Here is a 21,705-nt window from a genome sequence, read left to right on the forward strand (position 1 = left end):
AGTTCGCAAATTCCGTTCTCGGAATGACTTCGTGCAAGGAAAATCGCAACAGAGACGTAAAACGCAACGCGGTTCCTTGTAAGGTCGCGGGAGGATTCGGCGGTTGGCCAAGTCACAGCTGCGCTCGCTCGAGTTCCTCACCGCACTCGAATCCGCGAATCTCGAACCTCCGCACATTCGCGCGCGTATGCACGTTGCACGCAGGTACACGAAATATGTACGTTTGCACGCGTCGTCGGTACGAAATGAGTCGCCGGCTGCGGTACAGCGGAATTCCTTTATTCGTTGATGGAGTTTTTGCGTGGAGAGGAGGCGAAATTCTTTGCAGTTCGTTACCGCGAAACCTCCCCGCACCTGACGAACTCTCGGACGCCTTGTCGCGGCTACCCGGAATTGACTCTTTCTCCAGCTATTGTATACTCCCATGCCGCCGCAAATGCCCGATCCTTGCCGGAAGGTCCGACATCTCAAGCTCCCGGTCCTCGGCAAGAAAAGGAGCCGCTCGCTCATCGAAGACACGTTAAACGAATTAGACAGGAGAATGCGACCGCTCGATGGATTGCCTCGGACTACCTCCTGCCTCGTCTTGCCGAACGATCGTTCTTCTTGAATTAGAAATACGCGCTTGACGAACACCGCGGTGTAAAAAATCGATTCGACGGATCGCTGCCGCGGCACGTTGCGTAGACTGATGAATCTGCAGAGTAATTGGCACTCTTTCGTTTATTGTGAAAAGAAATACATATATATCGTGGATATTCGTACCGCATTTGTCGAAAAAATTTTTCACGGAAACTTGGAACGGCTGGTTGTTGCGTCCGCGGAGACAACCTCGACCTCGTCCTCCTCTAAATACGAGGTCTCCTCTTCACGCCTGCGGTTGTATACCGTAAAATGACGAGGGAATGACTCTTTGCCGCGAGATATCGCGACAAATGTCACGCCTGTCGGCGTCGTCTTTCTAATGGGACTTAATTGTGACCCGGTATAATTTTGTTCGCTTTAAGGGCGCGCTTGACGAATCACACGTCGCGGGTTGTAATACGCCTTTACCTAAACTGTTGCGTACCTGCCGAATGCCGGTGGCTCGGTTATTTCACGTGTAGTTCCGCGGTCGAGATAAGCGCGTACACAGATATACACGTAGGTAGAATACCCGCCGAGCCACCGTGCTTACGGAAATTGAATAATAATTGCCGCTGCTGCTCGCTCGCTCGTCGCTACCGTACGTGTTGTACCTGTTTATGCCTTATACCTGCTATACCTGCAGCAGCTACGACGGGGTGAAAGTCCGTGTACAACACACGCTCGATCTACGTATCGCGATGAGCGAGTTGCGAAGACCACATCCATTCACATATGTTATACGTGTACGAACGTACACGTATCATCATCATCATCATTTAATAAGCCGTCCGCGGACCCGCGCTTTTCTCGCCCCGAGTCGTTTCTATCCTGCGCGATCTCTTTTAAATTAGGATCACTACGGGGAGATAAAAATTCGAAACAATGGGTTGTAATTGTTGCCTCGGGTACGCTGCCTTTTTCATCATTATTTTATCATCCTTTCCTGTATTAGACTCGTCCCCGTCCGTCTAGCATCTTGCCCTCCGTTCTCTGTTGAATATTGACGATTGAATTTATACGAATTCACGACTCGCTGTGAAAATATCAATTATTCGCGGGCGATGTGGTTAATTTTTTTTTTTTTTCACATAAATAAAATTTATTCAGTCATTATTCTATTATGTGATACTCAACAAGTGTTCGGATAAATTTAGCAAGCGAAACGTATCCTGTAATTATCAAGTGATCAAAGATAATTGAAAGTGGTTTTGTGAAATATAATCTGGTAAAATCATGGTATTTGGTATCTCGTATTTTACCGGCCGAATCCCGATGCAGTTAATCATCATCGCTGGTCTCGGTTGTAAAAATGTTCAACCTACGTGGTGTACCTATACACGCGTAATGTGAAATGAATTAAAATGGTATTTTTATTAATCATAAAACGATCAGCTACGCTAATAGCCGACATCCGTTGCCTCGTACCTTATACTCTGCCGCTGTATATCCGACTTGTTTGTTTGCGCGTCATACCCGCAGGTCTGATTGTGAGAGGGGATAGGAAGACAGAGAAGCAAACTCGCGAGTGAGTCGCCTGCGGGGTTCTCTGCTATGCCGCCTCGATCCAGAGAATAATTACGCAAGCTGGGATCCGGCAAACTTCTCCAGTCCTCGTTTTTCTCCTTTGGGATCGATGTTGCGGGCATGACGTATCGTTTATAGGGAGAAACAGTGGAAAATATAGGGGTTCATCTGCGATATCGAAAGACACCTGTGGTTCATGGAAAAATTGGAACTTCGGCCATTCGAGTATCGATCAAAATTGCAGTTCAATACTTTTCACGGTAATGAAAAAAAAAATGCCAAATTTTACCAATATCCAACCACCGGTAGGCCTACACGAACTAGCCAACTACACGAGAGTATACGCACAGCTGCAACGCTCGCTTAATCAACCTGCGTGCTACGTGCGCGCGTAATGCGCGGATCGAAGAAGACACGTACGTATCAATTATTATCAATTATATAACGAATTGCAAAGCGTGTAAAAAACGTAATTATACTTCATAAATCAGCCGCGTCGTTCGCCGCTGGCTACCGAGCTTCTGCACTGCTGCAGGCCGTGCAGCGGCTGCACGTCGCTACGGCAAACGAGGAACTCCATGGGCATCGTGGAAGTTGGTCGCAATAGGGATGTCGCCGATCGGGGTGAAATGAAAATGCGTTCATTCTTTGGAAGAAATAAATCTCAAACTATTTTTCAAGCAGGTATACAGGCATGGGTAATTGCATTCCGCACAATCCGCCTGATTCGATGTAGGTATCGTTTTGAATGAATATTATACTCGCGTTCAAAGACTTGAAAGAAAAATAATTATATAATCTCACAAGGTTTGCATACGTCGTATAACGAGTTCGTTTAATTTCTGGTACAGCAAAAACGTCTTGTCATATTCTGGGCTGTATACGAACACTTCGAGATTCTGTAATAAATAATCCCAGTTTTTTGCAAAAATAATCGAACAGGTTATTAACGAAGGGTGACTGACAATGAGTTAATTGAGCCGCGGCAAAATAACGCTTACGATTAGTAATGTACATTGTACAACGCGGTTTATTGCGCATGCGGAATCAACGATGGTAAATAATAGAAACGCATGTGATTCCGTCGTTGAGCAGGTACAGGCGCACACACCTTACACCGGGGTAATTTAATAATTAATAGTGACATTGTAGGTAATTACCTGCCGTGGATAATTGCGATTGTGCCAGAAGCCATCGTTCGGTGCGGAACAAGAAAACCTGACAATATTAATATCGCCGCCTCGCATATCACGCCTGCGTGTATCGCGCATAAAGTGCCTCGTATACCCGCCTATTCTCATTCTGTTAATTATACCGCTACGTGTTCAACGACGCGCGTCAGTTCCATCCCTAATATCGGGGAAATTCTCGGATCGTCCGTGAAAATTTTTAGTCATTAAATTTGACCGCGCGAGTTTGTTGGCCGCGAAGTACGATAAATGACAATATCTCCTCATCGTTGGATAGAAAGTTTCCAATCGTTCCATAAACTTGGACACGGGGCAGGAGTAATTAATGCACGGTCTGTTACGTGCCGCTGCTCCGTCGTCTATCCCCACGCAGATCGAGATCAAAATATGCAAACCACGTATCTAATCACTATTTATTGATTGGATTATAGCCAGTCGTTACTGTGGAGAATTAGGGAACTCCCAATCTCCCAGTTTTTATGTCAGATTCGGAGGCGTGCTCGTAGGAAGCATGCCAGGCTTTATTCAATTATGAAAAAACATTCTCGAGAGATATATAGAGGGATAAAAATGTTCAAATCGACTATCCAATCCGTTCCTCCTTAACTTTATAAAAGTCTTTCGACTCTTTTAGACTATTTATAATATTCAATTCTACATTTTTTTCTTTCCTGTTTACAAAATAAACGCATGTAATATAACCGACTCTCGTATTCGATTCATTGAATTGCATAATGCAATGACCGCGGACTGTAAAATCTCGGAAATTCCTCGTGTCAGGTAAGATGGACATTTGTGATTGGTTTTAGCCAGAGAGAAGGTCTTCCAACAAGAGTTGTAGATATTGTAGGTACCTGTAGCATAGGCGCAAGAACCCGCAAGCGTTTGCGCTCGTTGCGCACCTATTATAACGTACGTCGTAAATAAGGAGGCGAGGCTGGCTGTAGTATCGTTTAACCAAGGAGGAATTAAACATGCGTCAATTATTGTACCATAAACATGAAAATTATCGCGGCATAATAAACTAATTAACCGAGTGATTGCGGTTGGATGTTATCCCAGTGGTATTTTACAGGTAATACACAAACGCGTGGCGGTGCGTGTGTGCGACGTTCGCGGGTTCGCGTTTATTAGATCCGGTCTTTTTTTTTTGTTACCGAAAAGATACCGTGTACGATAGGCTCGTACGTGGCCCACCTAAATGCCCAATGGATTTGTCCTCACATGACGCGCTAATGGAACGTATTAATTACCGACGAAAAAAAGATAGACACAAATATACGCGCCGGTAAGAAATCCCGGCTCCCGGCCTCCGGGGAAAAAAACTCAGCGATATTGTATTCACAAGTAATACATGCGATGTAATGTAATCGGCGTACTTTCGAATCATACTTGCAAATGGTATTCTATTATATACGAGGCGCAAAAGCAAGCAGGCAGGCAGGCAGGCTGCGTGTCGTGTCGATACAGCACACTGTGTATAACACATCGGACCTCTCCACCGTCACGTGCAAACTCTGAGGCACAGTCCGCGATGCTTATCCAAGTAATTGAGTAATCGACCCGGGCAGTCGAGTGTAATTGGACGTTGATTATACCCGCCATAATACACCTACCGACGCTTTACATGTTTCGTGGCGAACAAGACCCGAGGGCCAAGAGGCGGGAGTCGAGAATCAGGGACTCGCGGATGTCGTACATGGAAATCGAAGCCAAGCCGGTATCCCGCTGCTTACCGGACGCGAGTCTGTCGCGGCAGTGTCGTGGAAACTGACGAAAGTCATTCCTGGGTGCGAAGAGTCGCGGGAATCGGAACCAAGTCGCTACGACGAATTCAAATCCGACCCCCACGGACGATGTTGAATTAGAAATTGACACGGCGCGGAATACCTTCAACAGCTGTACGGACAAATTAACGTTATCCGTGGTGCGCGTCGTTATTAAGTGTACAAGCCGCGGTGGGGGGCGTTTTATTTTACATTTTATTTCACCTTTACGATCCGTTGATTGCCTCGTTATTGCCGGAGAAAGTATAACCAGCCGTAATGACGGACAGACCAATTAAAACACAACCGTGCATGGTTGCCGGCTCCGTATCACTCGGCGGCCTCTCATCTCCGTCACTTCCCAACGCGATCTTACGTCCGTGAGGTCTGTGGGTGTCGCGATGCGCAAGGTACACAACCACGAGCGAATACGAGCGAATACGAGCGAATACGATTTGCGCAGAGCAGAATATCACGGAATTTCGTGACGTATTCAATTATCTCTGTCGGGCCCCGCGTGCACCTGGGGGTCCTTTCACCGACCTTGTTGCCCCTTGAATAACGCCTGTCAGACTTTCCGTTCGTATACAAGCTAATTTCGTACAATGTTGTTGGCGTATCTTACCTACGCGCTTGGCTCGAATTCGTTTTGGATATTATTCTTGACTTGTAATACATCTCGACAGGTATTTCACGAGTCGGGCAAAGTCTGCCGAGTCACGCACGCAGCTTTCAAACGAGAATCCAAAGATCGTCTTCTCACGATCGTTTGAACATTCGGAATTCAAAACTTGTGCCACGTGTCCTCAAGACTTTGTCCTTAACTCGATATGTTCTGGCGAAATGGGTATCTTGACATTGGACAACTTAAACTTGTACGCGGTATCGCGTATCGGAATTGAACGACAGATTCTGTTCAGAGCGGCGACGTATGCACTCGCTTCTTGACTGAAATATCGTTCGTTCAATTTTCAATTTACGACAAGTCTAATTATCCCCTCTACGCATACACGAGAGGTATAAGGGTACTCTTTTGTTTCCTTCTTCCAAATATCGTTTCGTCTCCGTTGTATCCCCTTTCATTTCATTTTTTAAATCAACCTTTCTGCGAGACGCTTCGTGCGGCTCGAGTCCCAACGCAGAGACAGCTTTAGGGAGATTGCGGTTAGGCTGTGGTACGGTTATACCGAAGATCGGAGAGGCCGGTTTATGGCGTTCGAGCCCCGGAGCTGACTGTTTTGCTCCGGAAACCAGACCACAAATTTTCCAGCGTGTTCCGGGAATCAATTATGATAATTCTACGCTCACGAAACGGTAATGAGGTTAATGGTCCCTCTCCGCCGCCCATTGCAGGCTAGGAGGCATCTACTCGACAATGAATCCCGATCTGATACACCGTAGCGTATCGTACATAACACTGCAGCGAAACCTCACTCTCGTGTTGTTTTTTCATCATCGCTGAGGGAATATTTGGGCCTTAATTCGTTGCAGAGAACTCGGTGCCAGGCAGCAGCGAGGCGGTCCCGCGGACGAGTCCCGCGGGCAGCTCGAACGGGTCTGTAACCGGAAATCACCCGTCGGCCCAAAACGTCCAGACGGCGTCAAACCAACAAATGGGGATATCCACCGAGGATGCTCGACACGACGACGACGGGGGTCATCCCCGTGCCGCCGCCCCCGCCAGCCCCGAGAGCGAACCGGAAACCGACGAATACACCCCCAAGCGGAAGCAGAGGCGGTACAGGACCACCTTCACCAGCTTCCAGCTGGAGGAACTCGAGAAGGCATTCTCAAGGACCCATTATCCCGATGTTTTCACCAGGCAAGTGCACTTTATCCTCAATTTATACTACAGTGATCGCGGTACGATAAGTACCCACGTTCAATGCAGCCCTCTTCGTTAACTGCTAACCCATGCTCCGTGTTATTATACACGATCTTGGGGTAATTTGACGGAAACGATTTCTTTCACGTTTCATTTCATCCTTGCGTATATGCCCTACCGTTCGCTCTCGCGAATCCTTCAGGTATACCATCGACTCGCCGGTCCTAAAGATTTTTAACTCTTGGTCGGTTTCGATTTCGAATGGCTTTCGCGCGAATGAGTCCGTTCGAACGATACAACCGACAAGCTCATCTCTCCTTTTGGATGCCGACGAGTAAAGAACGCGGTGGCGTATTTTCACTCTCGAAATGCGGAAATCACTTACCCGAAGAATCTGAGATTGTCAGGAAATTGAATATTTTTCATATGTAGCTCGCACCCTGCAGCGTGACATCGTCGACGCGAAGGCATAAATCATAGTACGTAGTCGTGCAGTATTTGTGCGCCCGCTTGATCACGCCTGTATGCGACTATCGGTATATACCAACGAAGACCTGGACCAGTATAGTTTTCCTGCCCGTACGAACGGGTATATACATACATCCATACATCCGTACATGTACGTACGTAGATACATAATATACATAGGTCTCACCGTTAATTACAAGAACCCACACCGTGCCCGCAGCGCTGGGAGCGCACCTATTACGAACGATTACGGCGCTATTAGTTACCAAGTCCGGTTTAAAAATCTCAAGATAGATTACCCCGTTGCAGGCTCGGAAGCCATTCCACCCGTACGCTTCGACTATACCTCACGATCCATCCATCGAAAGCTGGGTCATCACGGGTCGGAAGAATTCTGCTGTAATACGTGCATTACACATTACATCGGGTGTAGTCCTTCCGGGGATGTCACGCGATATCCGTATGCCCCAGTTTTTGCAACCCCATTTATTTACCCGTTTATTTATTTCGATTATTCAAATTCGAACGCCTTGTGTTCTCAGACGTGTGGTTGGAATAGTTATTGCGACAGGAAATAGCTGAGGTGTAACGAAGTGTATTTCTCCTGCGACCGATTCGACTCGTTGCGTTCTCCGAACGGTACGTCTGAACTCATCCTCGCGCAGGCGACAAGCATTCACGAAGTTTCGGCCTATGTAAATCAGACATCTTGATATCATAATTCGAGAGAACGGCTACCGGACGCATTAATTTTTTCCTCACGATCTATTAGACAGCGCGGTTAATTTCAACGAGCGCAAACTTTCAAAGGTCCAGGTTCATTATAGAGGCGTCCTCCTTCCGTCTCTCTCGATCTCCTGACTCGTATGCCGCGTGACTATTATAATGGTCAAAAACTAACATCGATCGCGGATCATATATATCGATGATATACATTTATCGAGGCGTGCGGCGAGTAGGCGCGGTAGCCAGAGTTATTTTCTTTATCTAAATTAGATCTTGGAAGAGGCGGCAGAGGGGCTGACGTTTATGATCAAGGAGCGTATACGCGCTTTACATGCCTGTATTATCCGTCGGTGCTTCACACCAAAATTACGAGCACGTGTTCGTACACTATGAAAGAAATATTCAGCAATTAAGACGATCGAGTTTTTGAAAGAACGTCCAAGCTTTTCGAGACTCATTTTAGATTGCAGATCGTTCGTAATATTGATGATACGGTGATATGGAGATTAACGAACGGTTATTTTGTACTTTAGTGAAATGAATTTTTGGTCTAAAAACTAATTTTCAAATCAATGATCGTTGACCCGTAATAACAATTACATTTCTTTTTCGAAACAATTAACCGCGTATCGTCGAGCTCTGTTCGTGACAGTCAGATTTTTGTTTCTAAACAAAGTCCGTCACTTTCTCAATACCGATTAAAAATTACCACATATTTCTCGCTTTCGTGAGCAATTGTTCGGTATTTTGAGTCTCGTTGCACTCGCGGTTTATCAAGCAAGCTTATCGCGTCCCTGCACAGTGACGTATCTGCAGTCTTCGGTGGCTGACCACCCAACGCGCAATTCACGGGAGGACTCATTTCCAGTGACAGTCAGGGTGCAGCCGATCCTCTCGGCTCCTGGAGGTCTAGACGATAGCTAAGAGCCAAGAGCGGTTGCGCTTTGGGATGGGATAGGAAGGCGCGTATACCTACATAGGTATAGTTGTACGGACATGGCATAACGGAACCGCGATAGGAGCTACACCCTTCTATTAGTTTGTCCCCTGGTCGAGACCTAATTCCATCGATAGCACCGATTCCATTCTCAGTGCTCCTCAACCGGGTGGCTGCGATATCGTCATACTCGAGATTCAAGTTGGCTCAGCCAAGTTTTACGGAATCGGGGAAAATGGTATTTTCAACGCATTTTCGCGTAACGTAGTAACAGAGTAACAGAATCTTAAGCCAAATTTTTAGGGTGTCAAGCCCCTCGTTCCATCCTTTCTTGGTACCGGCTGGACCACGCGTGTTGTACAGAGACAACTTATCGCACACGCCTCGCGGCAAACAAGATGGCCGTGTGTCGCCTTGTGGAGCTATCACACATGTCGTACAAGAGAGAAAGAGAGAGGGGTATAATATACTCGACAACGGCGGGAGGAAAGTAACGGGACCGGTTCGATCTGACTGGACAACTCTGATTGGTTGGATGAATTCCGTTTGAAGTTTGTTTCGTATACTCTCTCGACTATGGCTTTTGCAACTCGTGAAAAAAACGTGCAACGGAATTACGATTTCTGCTAGCGTTCCCTAAATCATCGTATCATTTATATAGTATTAAAGTTCGAAACCAAATTTTGGATGTTCGGATGTTTCGATATTCAAAAAGTGACATCATCCAAAATTTTTTTTCTCCTGACGTCGTCGATCTATACAGACGAAAATCAGATAACCAAATTCCTCAGTCTGGAAACAACCGCGCAGTAGAGCGGACGTATGAGAATCACGCTCCGCAGATTTCGAGTATCGGGTTCTCCACCTCCGTGGTTCCTGCACTCCGGGTCCGCTACCTGGTGAAACTCGATTTCCAGGCGAAGCGCTCCGTATTTTCTGCGCTCCAGGTCCGCTACCTGGTTAAACTCGACCTCCAGGACAAGCTCTAGGTAGTTTCTGCGCTCCAGGTACGCTACCTAGTGACTTTTGACCTTCAGGACTAACTTTCTACAGTTCTGGCTGTCCAGGTCCTCCACCTGGTGAAACTCAACTTCCAGGACAAGCGCTCCGTAGTTTCTGCGCTCCAGATCCTTCACCTGGTGAATTTCGATCTCTAGGACCAGCGCTCCGTAGTTCGTTATAGTTCCTGCGCTCCAGGTGATTTGCCTGGTGAATTGCGACTTCCAGGTCCTCTACCTGGTGAATTCCGACCTCCAGGACCAGTGCTCCGTAGTTCTCGCTCAGTGCAGCGAGCAGTGAAGGCGTGAGGTAGCTCATTAATCTCGTATCATCTGGTAAAACACTAATAACGAGTAAGCAAGCGCAGCGAGCGCACGAGCACAAAATCCAGCTACGCTAGGCATCCGACAATAGGTTTTACAGCTGGTTCACATTATTATTAAATAAATAATATAAGACAAAATTTTGTTTTGGCGATGAGAAACGTCGAGCGTATACTCGAGATTGGTGCTCTATAACTCGATTCCGCGGAAGCCGTATACTTAATATCTGCGGAATCCTTAGTATAATACTAGAACAGCCCAGTTCGCCGGAATTCGTCTCATCGCCTGTTATTTTCGAATTATTTATTTTCTTTCGCTGCATCTGTAGCAGTTGCTTTGTTGCGTGAATAATTAGCCGCGTCAACCTGCAGGTACGTTCGTCCTCGGGACGGCGAGTCAGTCAGCGAGGAGGTTCAAAGTCGGGTTTAAATTGATTAGATTCGCGGGTGAGAGGTGTGGGTTATTACGGCACAGATTTCTGGGAAAGGATTCGCGCGTGTGTATAAACAATTATAAATATAGCTATGCGGTTCGCATATATCTGTAGCGCTTCTCGCGCTCCGCGGGACGTGTCTAACGGCTGGTACTTTGTACTTACGCTTATACGTACTCGTATACATGCATTTGTATTACACCTACACATGCATACTAGCAGCCTTCCAGGGTTCCAGGCAATTCGAGTAATTGCCACACAATTACATTATCTAATTAACCTCTTGGGGGAGCTGGGGTCCCATCCAGCCGTGATTGTTCATGCCGCAATCCTAATTATTATTGTTAACTGCCGCTGATGCTGATGCCGATGCAGCCGCCGTGCGACGCACCGTGCGGCAAACCCTTTTTTGCAGCATCCCGCACACCTCTGACTGTAATCTTTGCAGTTTACACGATTCGCCGGAGTGCAGCTAGCTACTTCATCCGCCTTGATACTACTTGCATATTATCCCCCCGTGACCTTCGTTGGAAAATGTACCGCAGGATCGCAGCTGAACACCTTTTGCACCGGCACGTCGTCCCTTTTGTTTAATACTTGTTTCTTAATTACACTTCGCTCATTATACACAGTCGTATGAAATTTGCCCGCTGCTGCAGTACGACGTATAAATTCGGGGTGCGGTATCGGTGGAAGCGCACACACGAATGACGCGTACACGAAGGTACACCTACCCGTGCCTGTACACAACCTGTAATTTATACACACTCGAATTTCTTACGCCATTGCGGCGCAAGTGATTCTAAACGCTGAATCGCGGCTTCTGTATAATCAGGAACATTTACCGGCGATTTTGCGAACATCTGGAGCAATTTTCGATCCAAATGAGAGCGCTCGGCTTCGTCGGCCGCCGCTCAAGGGCCCCGAACCCCCGGGCCCCGGGGCCTTCGGGAAGTCCTCCAATCGATCCGGTTAATGCTTTCATCCCATCATCCGTTTGGGCTTTGGTGTACGAGTATAGAGAATTGATGATCGAATCGTCTCTGCTATACCACTAATTTTATCCCCTTTTGTATTTCAGGGAGGAACTCGCGATGAAAATTGGACTTACCGAGGCTCGCATACAGGTTGGTCATATCTTTTTAAGCATTTTCAAACGTATATTTACACTTGTTTCAATCCGGCATAATTGCGACATGTTTTGCGAAGCAGTAGATACTTCTCATTCTTGTATTACAGATATAATTTGATGTAGAGTCCATGTAGCTTCGTCGCCCTCAACTCGCGTATTTTCAAATTTCCATATGTGGTTCCGGTCCGAAATTCTAAAACAATCTGTACCAGTTTCTTTTCGATAAAATTTTTCGGTCATCCAACGTACAAAGGTGGGAAAACTTGTACACCCTTATGGCGAAATACGTGGTTTACCATGTAACCCGCGACCTTCGCGCCGGGAATGAGAAATGAGATCTCGGGTCGCTTACCGCGGGTTTTCACTGCACTTATAAGGTCGTACCGTAGACAAACATACCTACCACAGGTATAATGTATAATAATGCACATTACAAAGTAGGTAAATGTCGGGGGGAAGAAAAATCGCGCCGTGGCAACGGCTCTGTTGGTATTGCGCAAGACGAAATTGCACGGTCTCGAGAGCTGGCAACGAACATCAGGCACAAGGCTTAACAGCTCAGACCTCTCGGAAACGATTTAGATCGGTGAGGTACGCCACCCGCCCCAACCAACTCCTTTCGCTGCTCCGTAACTAAACCTGCAGGGTAGAAAAATTATCCTACGTCTAAAGGAGCCCTTCAACGCAGGAACTGGTAAGCAGGTAAAACGCGGGAATAACCAATGGTTAATTTGTGCGCGGTACGACGATTCGGCCGGGAGGTTGATTCATTCGTTGAACGAGAATTTCGTGTATATATCTATATATATATAGAGAAAGAAAATAATAAAGCTGTATATATACCTGTATAATTGGAGCGGTAATTTCTTGGCGAATCGTAAAAATTATGCTCCCTCCGTTATTTATAAACATTGCGTTTCTTTATTATTTTCTTTCTCTCTTCTTTTACACGTTACGAACCTACTTCGACCCATGCAGCAAAAGTGTAATAAGATCGAACTGTTCCCCGAGGATAGATGATTTCTCTCATTGCAGAATTAGGTAATTCTTCTCGTAACGTGGGGCAATTTGTTTTGTTTCGGTTTTTTTTTTTTTTTTTTTTTTTCAAACATACTTCCGCCTATTTTACGATCCATCCGAGACGTGCGGCCTTAGTGTAAACGTAGCTGAGAACCACTGACGGAATGACACGCATCAAGAGCCAACAGATAATTATTTCGAGGAATCACTCAAAGTCTTAAGTAGTAGCCTGACTGCGGGATCGCTTGGCCGGCCCTCCATCTCTCTTTCTCTCCACCTATTTCTACGTCTATCTCCTTCCATTTTTTCCATTCTATTCTTTTTTTTCCCCTTCATCTCGTCGTCCTTCCTCCTCGTCCACCTTGTCCGCGTCTCCTACCGTTGCCTCGCAGCCTGTGTAACGATAACCCTTCGAGTCACCCCGCAGCCTAGACTGCAGGCTACCGTGTCGATATAATACGAAAAAGCTGCATTGTCCTCGTGCGGGATGCGGTTTGATGCGAAAAAAGGGATGAAAGACGAAAAGCGAAGAGTCAGAGTCAGCTTTCTTACACGTATTGTACCTACCGATACGTACGCGGATGATACCTAGCTAATATATTGGCTTCGTGCCGCGTTGCATTATCGCAGAATTTATGCAAAGTGCTGATTTATTGGCTGTAAGCAAGAGCAAGGCGGACATTAGGGTCCAACTGGGGGCTCGTCCTCCTTCTTCTCCCAGCACTTACCCCGCAGACGACGGCAGCAGCAGCCGTGTTCTACCTTGTAATACCAGCATAATAGCCGCCGTCGCCAATTAGGAACGGGTCTACCCTTCGCCACTGCCGCGAGACGAGACGAGACGAGAATCGGTTTGCTTTGCCTCTCTTATCCTTCGGCTCTTACCCGCTCCTCGGGCACCGATTACGGAGACGAAGACGACGACGAAATGCTCGCGAAAGCGACGAGAAACGAATGAATTAGGCATCACCGTAGCGCGTGATTCCGATCGAGAACACTCTGCGCCACGCTGAATCGAATTAAATAAATCTCGTATCTCGTTTGTAATGCGCGCACACACGCGCAAAGGGATAGGTATGCATGCGACTGTTATGTTGTGAACCCACCTTTGGCGAGATTAATCGGGGGGAATGGAACGGGAGAGACGCGACTATTGGACTTGATTTCTATATCGGGTCAATTAACGAGTATCGCCGACGTTTCAATTTTGTATTTGCAATTGATTGGTTTCATAATTTGCGATATTGATGCGCCTGTAACGAGACTTAACGAGCAAATGATACTGTCGTTAGATTATAATCGCGCGAAATTCTCGTCACCAACTTATAAAGTGTATTACTATCCCTGTAAAAATATATTCAATCGTATTAGCTCAAGTTTCAACATTCCAATTTTAAATGTTAGACGTATAGTTGTGTTTTTTGCCGTTTGTTTATTACGCGCGTAAAGAAGTTGGCGCCGTTTTTTCAGAGTCCAATGTACGAATAGGCGATTCTCTCTTTCTGCGCATCCAAGTCATCCTGAAAACAAAGAAACAGGTTCGCAACCTGTTTCATTGACGGATGATCCCCATTAAGCAAGTCAAGCCTCCGAAGTATAAAATGCGATTTATAACGCGTGTCCGTGTGGATCGATTTGGCGAACAATCGTTTTCTAATCGTCACATTATCACGGTCCACCAAACCCTATAAGATCCGTAATAATTGGCTGCAGGTACGTAGTGAAAGAAGAATAGCCGGCAAGTTTTATTCAATCAAATTGTACTGTTACATAGTCTCGTTTCAGGGGATTCCGAGAACGACATGGACGGCCATGCCACCGTGTGGCTCACGTGTATATGGTAGCTGACTAAACAACGTAATAGAAATAATTTCGATTAATCACGTACCCGTGTCCGTGACCGACAGCGGCGCATCTAGCATATCTCTACACGCGTTATGCAACGATCGTTATTTACCCCAACTTCCTAGAATCTCACGCTGCTGGAATTAGTTTTTGGATTTATAAATTTTTGGTACCGCAATTAACGCGTCTTTTCAAGTTCAGTTCATTGTGTTACGCCAACGTTGTATTTACATATACCACGTGACATACGTTGAATAGAGAACAAATGTAGAACGTGTATCATCGTTTCGTTGCGAGGACACAATGAATACGAATTACTGTCGTATATTATGTAGAAACAAAATGAACGAACGTTAAGTTTTTAATACAACCAGAGTAAAAAGATTCTCTTCCGACAGTGACTGGCTTGTACGTAGAATCGTTTTAAAACACACAATATATGCGGCGGTATGTCCGCACGCGGCGTTGAGTGCGGGAAATGGCTAATTAAATATATAAAAAAGGTGAAACATCATCAGAGGGCACCGCTAACTCGACGTTACGCTGGGCGAGTTAAGGCCAAGGCTGGAGGACTCGTAGGTAGGATACCTTTCATACAACGCCGTGCGTATGTGCTGCGCCTCGCATAGAGCACATATTAGGTACCTACATTAGAGCCTGGGTACCATATCTCGGGGCATTATCTTATCCCGTATTTCTATCGCAGCTACTCGCCCCGCTGTCGCTAATCGTTATTTAATCGAAGAACTTCCTGCACAGGCGAGCCTGCAGGGTCGGGCTGTTGGGATGTCGAGCGCCCTTGCAGATGGACGGATTTCAGGGTTACAGCTTATGAAAATATTGTAATAATGGGACTACAAGCCGAGGCGGGAGCGAAACGGAACGAAAGACTCCCATGGTAGGATTAATTGGGCGCCGGGATGGCGAGGAAATGCAGGAATTTATCGTTAACGCGTTAATCGAGGTACACGTGTACCTGTTTGAATATCGTTACCACGCATGCACGCGGCAGTGCGACGACATGCGTGGTGCTTTCTATGCCGGAATCGCGCGGAAGAAGCTTTCCTGACGCGAGTTGACGTCGGTCTGGAGAAGGAAGATGCCACTTAACCGAGGCAGCGGCGATTGTGTGAGATAAGCGTAATCGTTCTTCCCTAATGGTCGTACCTTTCGGGTTGCCCGGTAGTAAATTTCTACTCGGGAAAAATCCTGACGACGCCCTTTGCTCCCGAAGCATATCGAACGAGTTTATGCCCGTAGGTATAATAAGCCGCTGCGATATGGCTTGGCATGCGTGCTTCGTATATTGCAACTTGTTGGTGAACGCGATTATACTCAAATCATGGTATCGCGTACAGGGACCTTAATTCAGGATCGGGGTGTAGCAGTTCCGATGCACCGTTCGATTTTATTCGACATGTTTTTCTTTTACAATGTCTAATCCATGTTGAAACGGAGTATCGAAACTCGGATGTTTTCAACAAATTCGACGGTGCGTGGATTAAAAAATAAACCTTGTCACGTAATAATCGTTACAATTTTATAACTTTTCGATTCGCGTGGATTAATTTGATGTGATATCAATCTTGAAACTGTCGTTTATTTATACAAGGTAAATTATCGTTGTAACGCTTGAGTGGATTGTTCGCTCCGATACGAATCAATTTGCCCTTCTAATATCGTATAACGGGTTCACGTAACTCCCGAAAGCCAATATGCCGTGTAAATAGCCCGTACCACGTAACCAAATTGTGTTTCACATTCCGGGAGTGGTTCGTAAATCTCTAGAATGGACACGTACGCATCAAATTCTACAAGTAATCTAATACAAGAAAACGTTTCGGACGATGGGACTTGACGAATAACCGCAGCTATCTCCTTCCAAAAAATTCATCCCTCTACGGCGTATCCTCAGATCACTTTGAATATCTCACCTCTTCACAATTAACTCGTAATATCTACAACATGTGCCCGTTTATCCAGAAGTACCGACAATCCGTGCAGAGGACGCATGTGCCACGATTGCAGGTACCTCTTATTCCGGATCGCGAGTCCAGGAGTCCAGGTTCCGAAGCGTTCGATGGGGCAGCGCTTAATTATCTCGATTGAGCGGAATGCCAACTGGCCTCCTTCTCCCCGCGATCGTCGGTCGGGTCGAATGGCCGCTTCCTGGGGGCCCGGACGCACGCGATCTCTCCCGCGCGTAGTTCCAGGAAAACCCCTGAGCGACAACGACTGGGAGAGGACGATGATGGGGGCGGGAGGGGGCGCCGACAAACGGCGATCGACGCCGCGGTCCCGCGGGGACCACCATGAGCAAAGCTTTTTGCTAATCGCCGATTGTTTCTTCCCTTTTTTACTTCCCATCTAATTTCATTTTTTTTTTTTTTTTTCTTTTTTTTATTTCCTCTCTCTTCAGATATCTATCTTTTGTCTATTCGGTAGATTTTAGGAATGCGCTTAACTTGCACAGAGAGTCTTGGGACGACACTGCGCAGCTTTTTGCCCAATCAGCCAAGATTTTCGGAACTTCTCGAGTCGAGGAATTCCGGTTTTCTGTAGAAAAATGTTTCCACCAGTTTTTAGCCTCGCGTAGCTTACGTAGGGTATAATGGTATCGCGAGGGATACTCGAGGGCGCAAAGAATCTACATCGTCGTTCCACGGACGTCTTGAAGTCACGTGCAGTGGGTATATGATACACGGTTTGTTTTTGTTGCACGTTTCTCAGGTCGACAGAGCCATCGATATAGCCGTACGAAACTTTTTGTTCCAGAAGAGTAAACGAGAATATGATCGATTACCGATCACGTGTTTTGCCGTTTATACGCGATGGAAAATTTCAACTTACTTCGAGTACAAATACTCGGTTTCTTTGGCCCAAAAAAATGACTTTCAAGTCGGTTCATCATAATTATATATGTTGATTAGGTTATACGCGATACGCGAGAGTAATAACATTAGGAGGAAAATGCTATTCAAAGATTGCCGAATCCCATAGCTACGGAGGAAAAGCTAGGCAGGTAGGTCAGTAAGATATACAGGTATATATACGGATTATACGTATATAGCCCGGTGCAGAGAGCCATTGTCCGTGTAATTAATGTGGTACAATTAAGTCCGGAGTGACCGCGGGGTCCCGCAGTTCGTCGTCGTCGTCGGCTTGTTTTGTTTTAACCCGTCGATGTTTAGCGTCCTGCTGGGGGCAATCCTGGTCACGGCGGGGGGGCCGATCCCCCTTGCCGCCGACAGGCGAGGCAGTGGCGCAGGGGGCGGCCAAAGAGGCGTCGTCGTGGAGTAATGAACCGGTGTGCAGCATCGGGGAGCGAAATAATAACGAGAGAAACAGGGAGTTTGACGAACGCGCGGGTGACACCTCGCCTTGATCCTCGAGGACCGCGGCCAAGATCCGCAACGTCGCGGCGTCGGTAAAGGCGGATATATCGTACGTATAACGCAATAACCGGGCTTTATTAATCAAATTTGGGAGTCAAAGGGCCGCTCGGAGTTGTAGATTAGGTCTAAACATGCCTCGGGACAAGGGCCCGCGGCCTCCGCAGCCTCGTCATCGGCGATGGGGTGTAACGCTGACTCGGCAATCCTCTCTCTGTACCGTCCCTGTAATAATTCGGGCGCCAACCCGGGGGACGAATAACCGACATTGTGCCCGTACGGCACCCGGAGAGCAACGCCGACCGTGTGCTTCGTGCGGCTGGTAGCGGTCCGTCCTTTACTCCCTACCGACCCCGAACCCCATCCCGGATTCTAGCCGCGGCATTGCATCGGCACCGGCACCGGGAGCTACGTCGCATCTTGATTAAACGAGAAATCGAGCAGTGCACCGTCGCGTCGGCTTCTCATACACCTCGGACCGGGCCAATCAGCCGTCCTTACACGTTCGGTATTATACTATAAGGTATAGAGTGAGATTGCTCGACGCTCGTACGCACAGGTATACTATGCATACCTGTACCTGCTTGGAGAACGTATAAAGAGATATAGTAATTTCGGTGGGGGAGATTAGCTAAATTGGGACAACTAACGTTTCAATTAAATTTTGATACACGCGTGTTTATATACTTACACGTGTGTATAGACTTCGATCATTACCACGGCACAAAGGTACTGTGCCCTGTACTCGATAGAAATATGCTTACCCACAGTTGGATATATTGGATGGAACTGTTCGAGACTCGGATGTGCGATGATACTGAACTTTGAATACCGATTACTTCGTTGAACTGATACTGTAATTGTAATCGCGTTTACAAAGTGTACATCAACCACCACATCCACCGCACGGGACATTTATCGGGATATTTATTTTTCTCCGTTCACGCGTGATCAGAGAGTTTTTCATTCTCTCAATGTCAATCCTCGAATAGGTGATTCGTATGACATACGTTAGAATACCGCATGCCGGTACTTCACACGTGTTTTCTGCAGATTTTTCCCGCAGGTACCGAATAACGTGTAGTTTTGTCCCGGATTCGGCAACGAGACCTTTATGTCTAAAATAATCAATCATTATGAGTGAATATTTCTGCCAATGATTAATTGCGGTAAAATGAAATGTTCTTAAGACCTGTTTCACTCCGCTTATCCACGCGTCATGTCGCATTATGTACGTCGTCGGCGTCACGTGTTTGAATTTTATCCAAGTGTTCGGAAATCCCGAGCCGCGACTTGATGCACGGAGTAAAGTAAAATCTACACCCCGTCGCAACCCTTAGATCGACGTTCAGGTCTCGCATAGTTACATTCGGATTGGATAAGTTGAATTTGTTATTGACATCCTTAATCTGACTGCGCCTTGTCACGGCATTTCGGAATAACGCGGCATGCCAACCGCTATCTACTTGTACAACTCCCTCGCCACCCGATACAACGATCTCGAAGCAGCAGCCATCGGACTGTCAGAGGACGGCACGGATTCTCGATCGATCCAACAAACTCGTTGCGTTACGACGGTCGCAGTGTTTTGTAAAAGCTGCCTCGATCAACGTAAAAATATATTTACTTAGGATAGGTACAAAAAGGTGGGATAGGTATCAATGTTGAGGGTTTGAGCCGCAGAAACCTTCAAGTCACGGACCATCGCGATCCCTCGTTTTATGGTGCCTATATATCTGGACGTGGAGTAATTTTTCTTTACATGACAAAAAATGGTCGCCGTACGTACCTACTGGATTGAAGTAATATATCACGTACTATCCGGTACGTAAGTCTACCGTTATGCGTGGGTGTTTACCGCACATCTAACCATTACTCCGTTCCCGTTTGTGTTTCAGGTCTGGTTCCAAAACCGCCGAGCAAAATGGCGGAAACAAGAGAAGGTCGGGCCACAGGGTCACCCTTACAACCCTTACCTCGGCGGAGGCGCGCCGCAACCGTCAGCGGTGGTTGCCCCGACGTTGCCTAACCCATTCGCCCACCTGGGTACGTTCGCGCTGAGGAAGCCCTTCGACGCCTTTCGATATCCACCCCTCGGGGGGTACCCGCCGCACCCCTATCACAGGGCGCCACCGCCCCTTTCACCCCTGTCGCCCCTACTTCCCCCGGGGATTCCCCTATCCTATACGAGCGCAGCCCAATCCTTCCAGAGCTTCCTGGCTAACATATCGGCCGCCCAGCGTCCTAAACTCGTCGACGTGCCGCCGCCGCCGCCCCAGAGGATCGGCCCCCCAGCCCCACCACCCCCGACGACGACACCCACGAGAACTACCAGCTCGCCCCAGGGCTCGCCGAACAACGCAACCAACCACGGTGTCGGGGTGCCGCCGGACATGGACCGCAGAACGCACAGCATCGCCGAGCTGCGACTGAAGGCCAGAGAGCACGAGATACGGCTCGAAATGCTGAGGAAAAACGGCGACCTTGTCAGCTGAACCGTGGCGTTCGAAGACCGCTGAAGAAGCGCGGAGGATACGCACACCCCGAGGGATAAGATCGCGCCGTATCATTCCGTTGATCGGTAGGAGTTATCGGTGGTAACAACGTCGATCCGGGCGCTTTCGGATCGGGGTTGAACCGTCGCTTAAGCACGCGTTAGCGATCTTCATTCCCCGTTGGGTTGATCGATATTCCCCCGCAAGACTTGGGCGGAACGTCCCGAAGTACCGGCTCGACCGACACGTCCCACGGATCCTCGCTGACGCAATCGTAGAACCCAAGGAGAGACGAAAACGTGGGACCGTGAAAAATCCCGTTTAATAACAGTCAAGTACTGTTTTGGTGATATTTTTCAAGGATCTCTCTTTTGGATTCTACGCTTCTGTCGTCGCGGTTTAGCGAAGTATCGGTCGGACGATGGAGGTCGAGGCTGAATTTTCACTGAAAACTAGCATTTCTTCTTCTTCTTATTCTTATTATTATTATTATTATTATTATTATTATTATTATTATTTGATCGTTATACGCAAGAGAAAAACACTGTCGTATACACAACGCGAACGTATACATACATAGGTATAATTTAAGTGCAGAAAATGGATTACTACAGGATTTACTTCACAGACCTGTGGCGAAGACGAAGGCGTAAATGACAAGAAAACTAACTGTATAAGAAAGAACAAATACTAGCCAGGGAGCTGAGAGAGGTAGAGGTTATACCCTACGACATCCGGTGATATCTACAACCTATATCTAGTATTTATGACAGGCATCTTCACCACATCTTACATTGACTAGAAGAATTGCTCCAGAAACCGCGGCAACGTGACGTGCCTTATTTACATATATAGGTATACATCATCCCTATAATACTACCGATTCACATTGTATGTATGTATATATATTATATATATATATACATACATATATATGCCTGTGTACATGTATGTCTGCATATGTATGTATGTATAATATAATATAATATTTTTCGCCAAAGTA

The 21,705-nt window shown here is 46.9% G+C and overlaps 1 protein-coding gene across 5 annotated transcripts in view; it reads left to right on the forward strand.

Annotated features, from left to right (window-relative positions):
• LOC124297299 (homeobox protein aristaless-like) overlaps positions 1-21,705 on the forward strand; it is a 61,502-nt gene extending 39,797 nt beyond the window's left edge. For 2 of the 5 annotated variants that reach the window (XM_046748188.1, XM_046748193.1), the window contains exons 2-5: positions 6,599-6,929; positions 11,900-11,945; positions 19,645-19,818; positions 20,106-21,705. In XM_046748188.1, coding sequence (XP_046604144.1) covers positions 6,599-6,929; positions 11,900-11,945; positions 19,645-19,818; positions 20,106-20,702 — 1,148 coding nt within the window. In that variant the 3' untranslated portion in view covers positions 20,703-21,705. Of the gene's footprint in view, positions 1-1,918; positions 2,568-4,410; positions 6,422-6,598; positions 6,930-11,899; positions 11,946-19,644; positions 19,819-20,105 lie in introns of those variants that run through there. The other 3 variants (XM_046748190.1, XM_046748189.1, XM_046748192.1) reach the window with 3 other exon arrangements.

Source organism: Neodiprion virginianus, chromosome 2 (assembly GCF_021901495.1).
Source record: "Neodiprion virginianus isolate iyNeoVirg1 chromosome 2, iyNeoVirg1.1, whole genome shotgun sequence".
Lineage (NCBI taxonomy): Eukaryota > Metazoa > Arthropoda > Insecta > Hymenoptera > Diprionidae > Neodiprion > Neodiprion virginianus.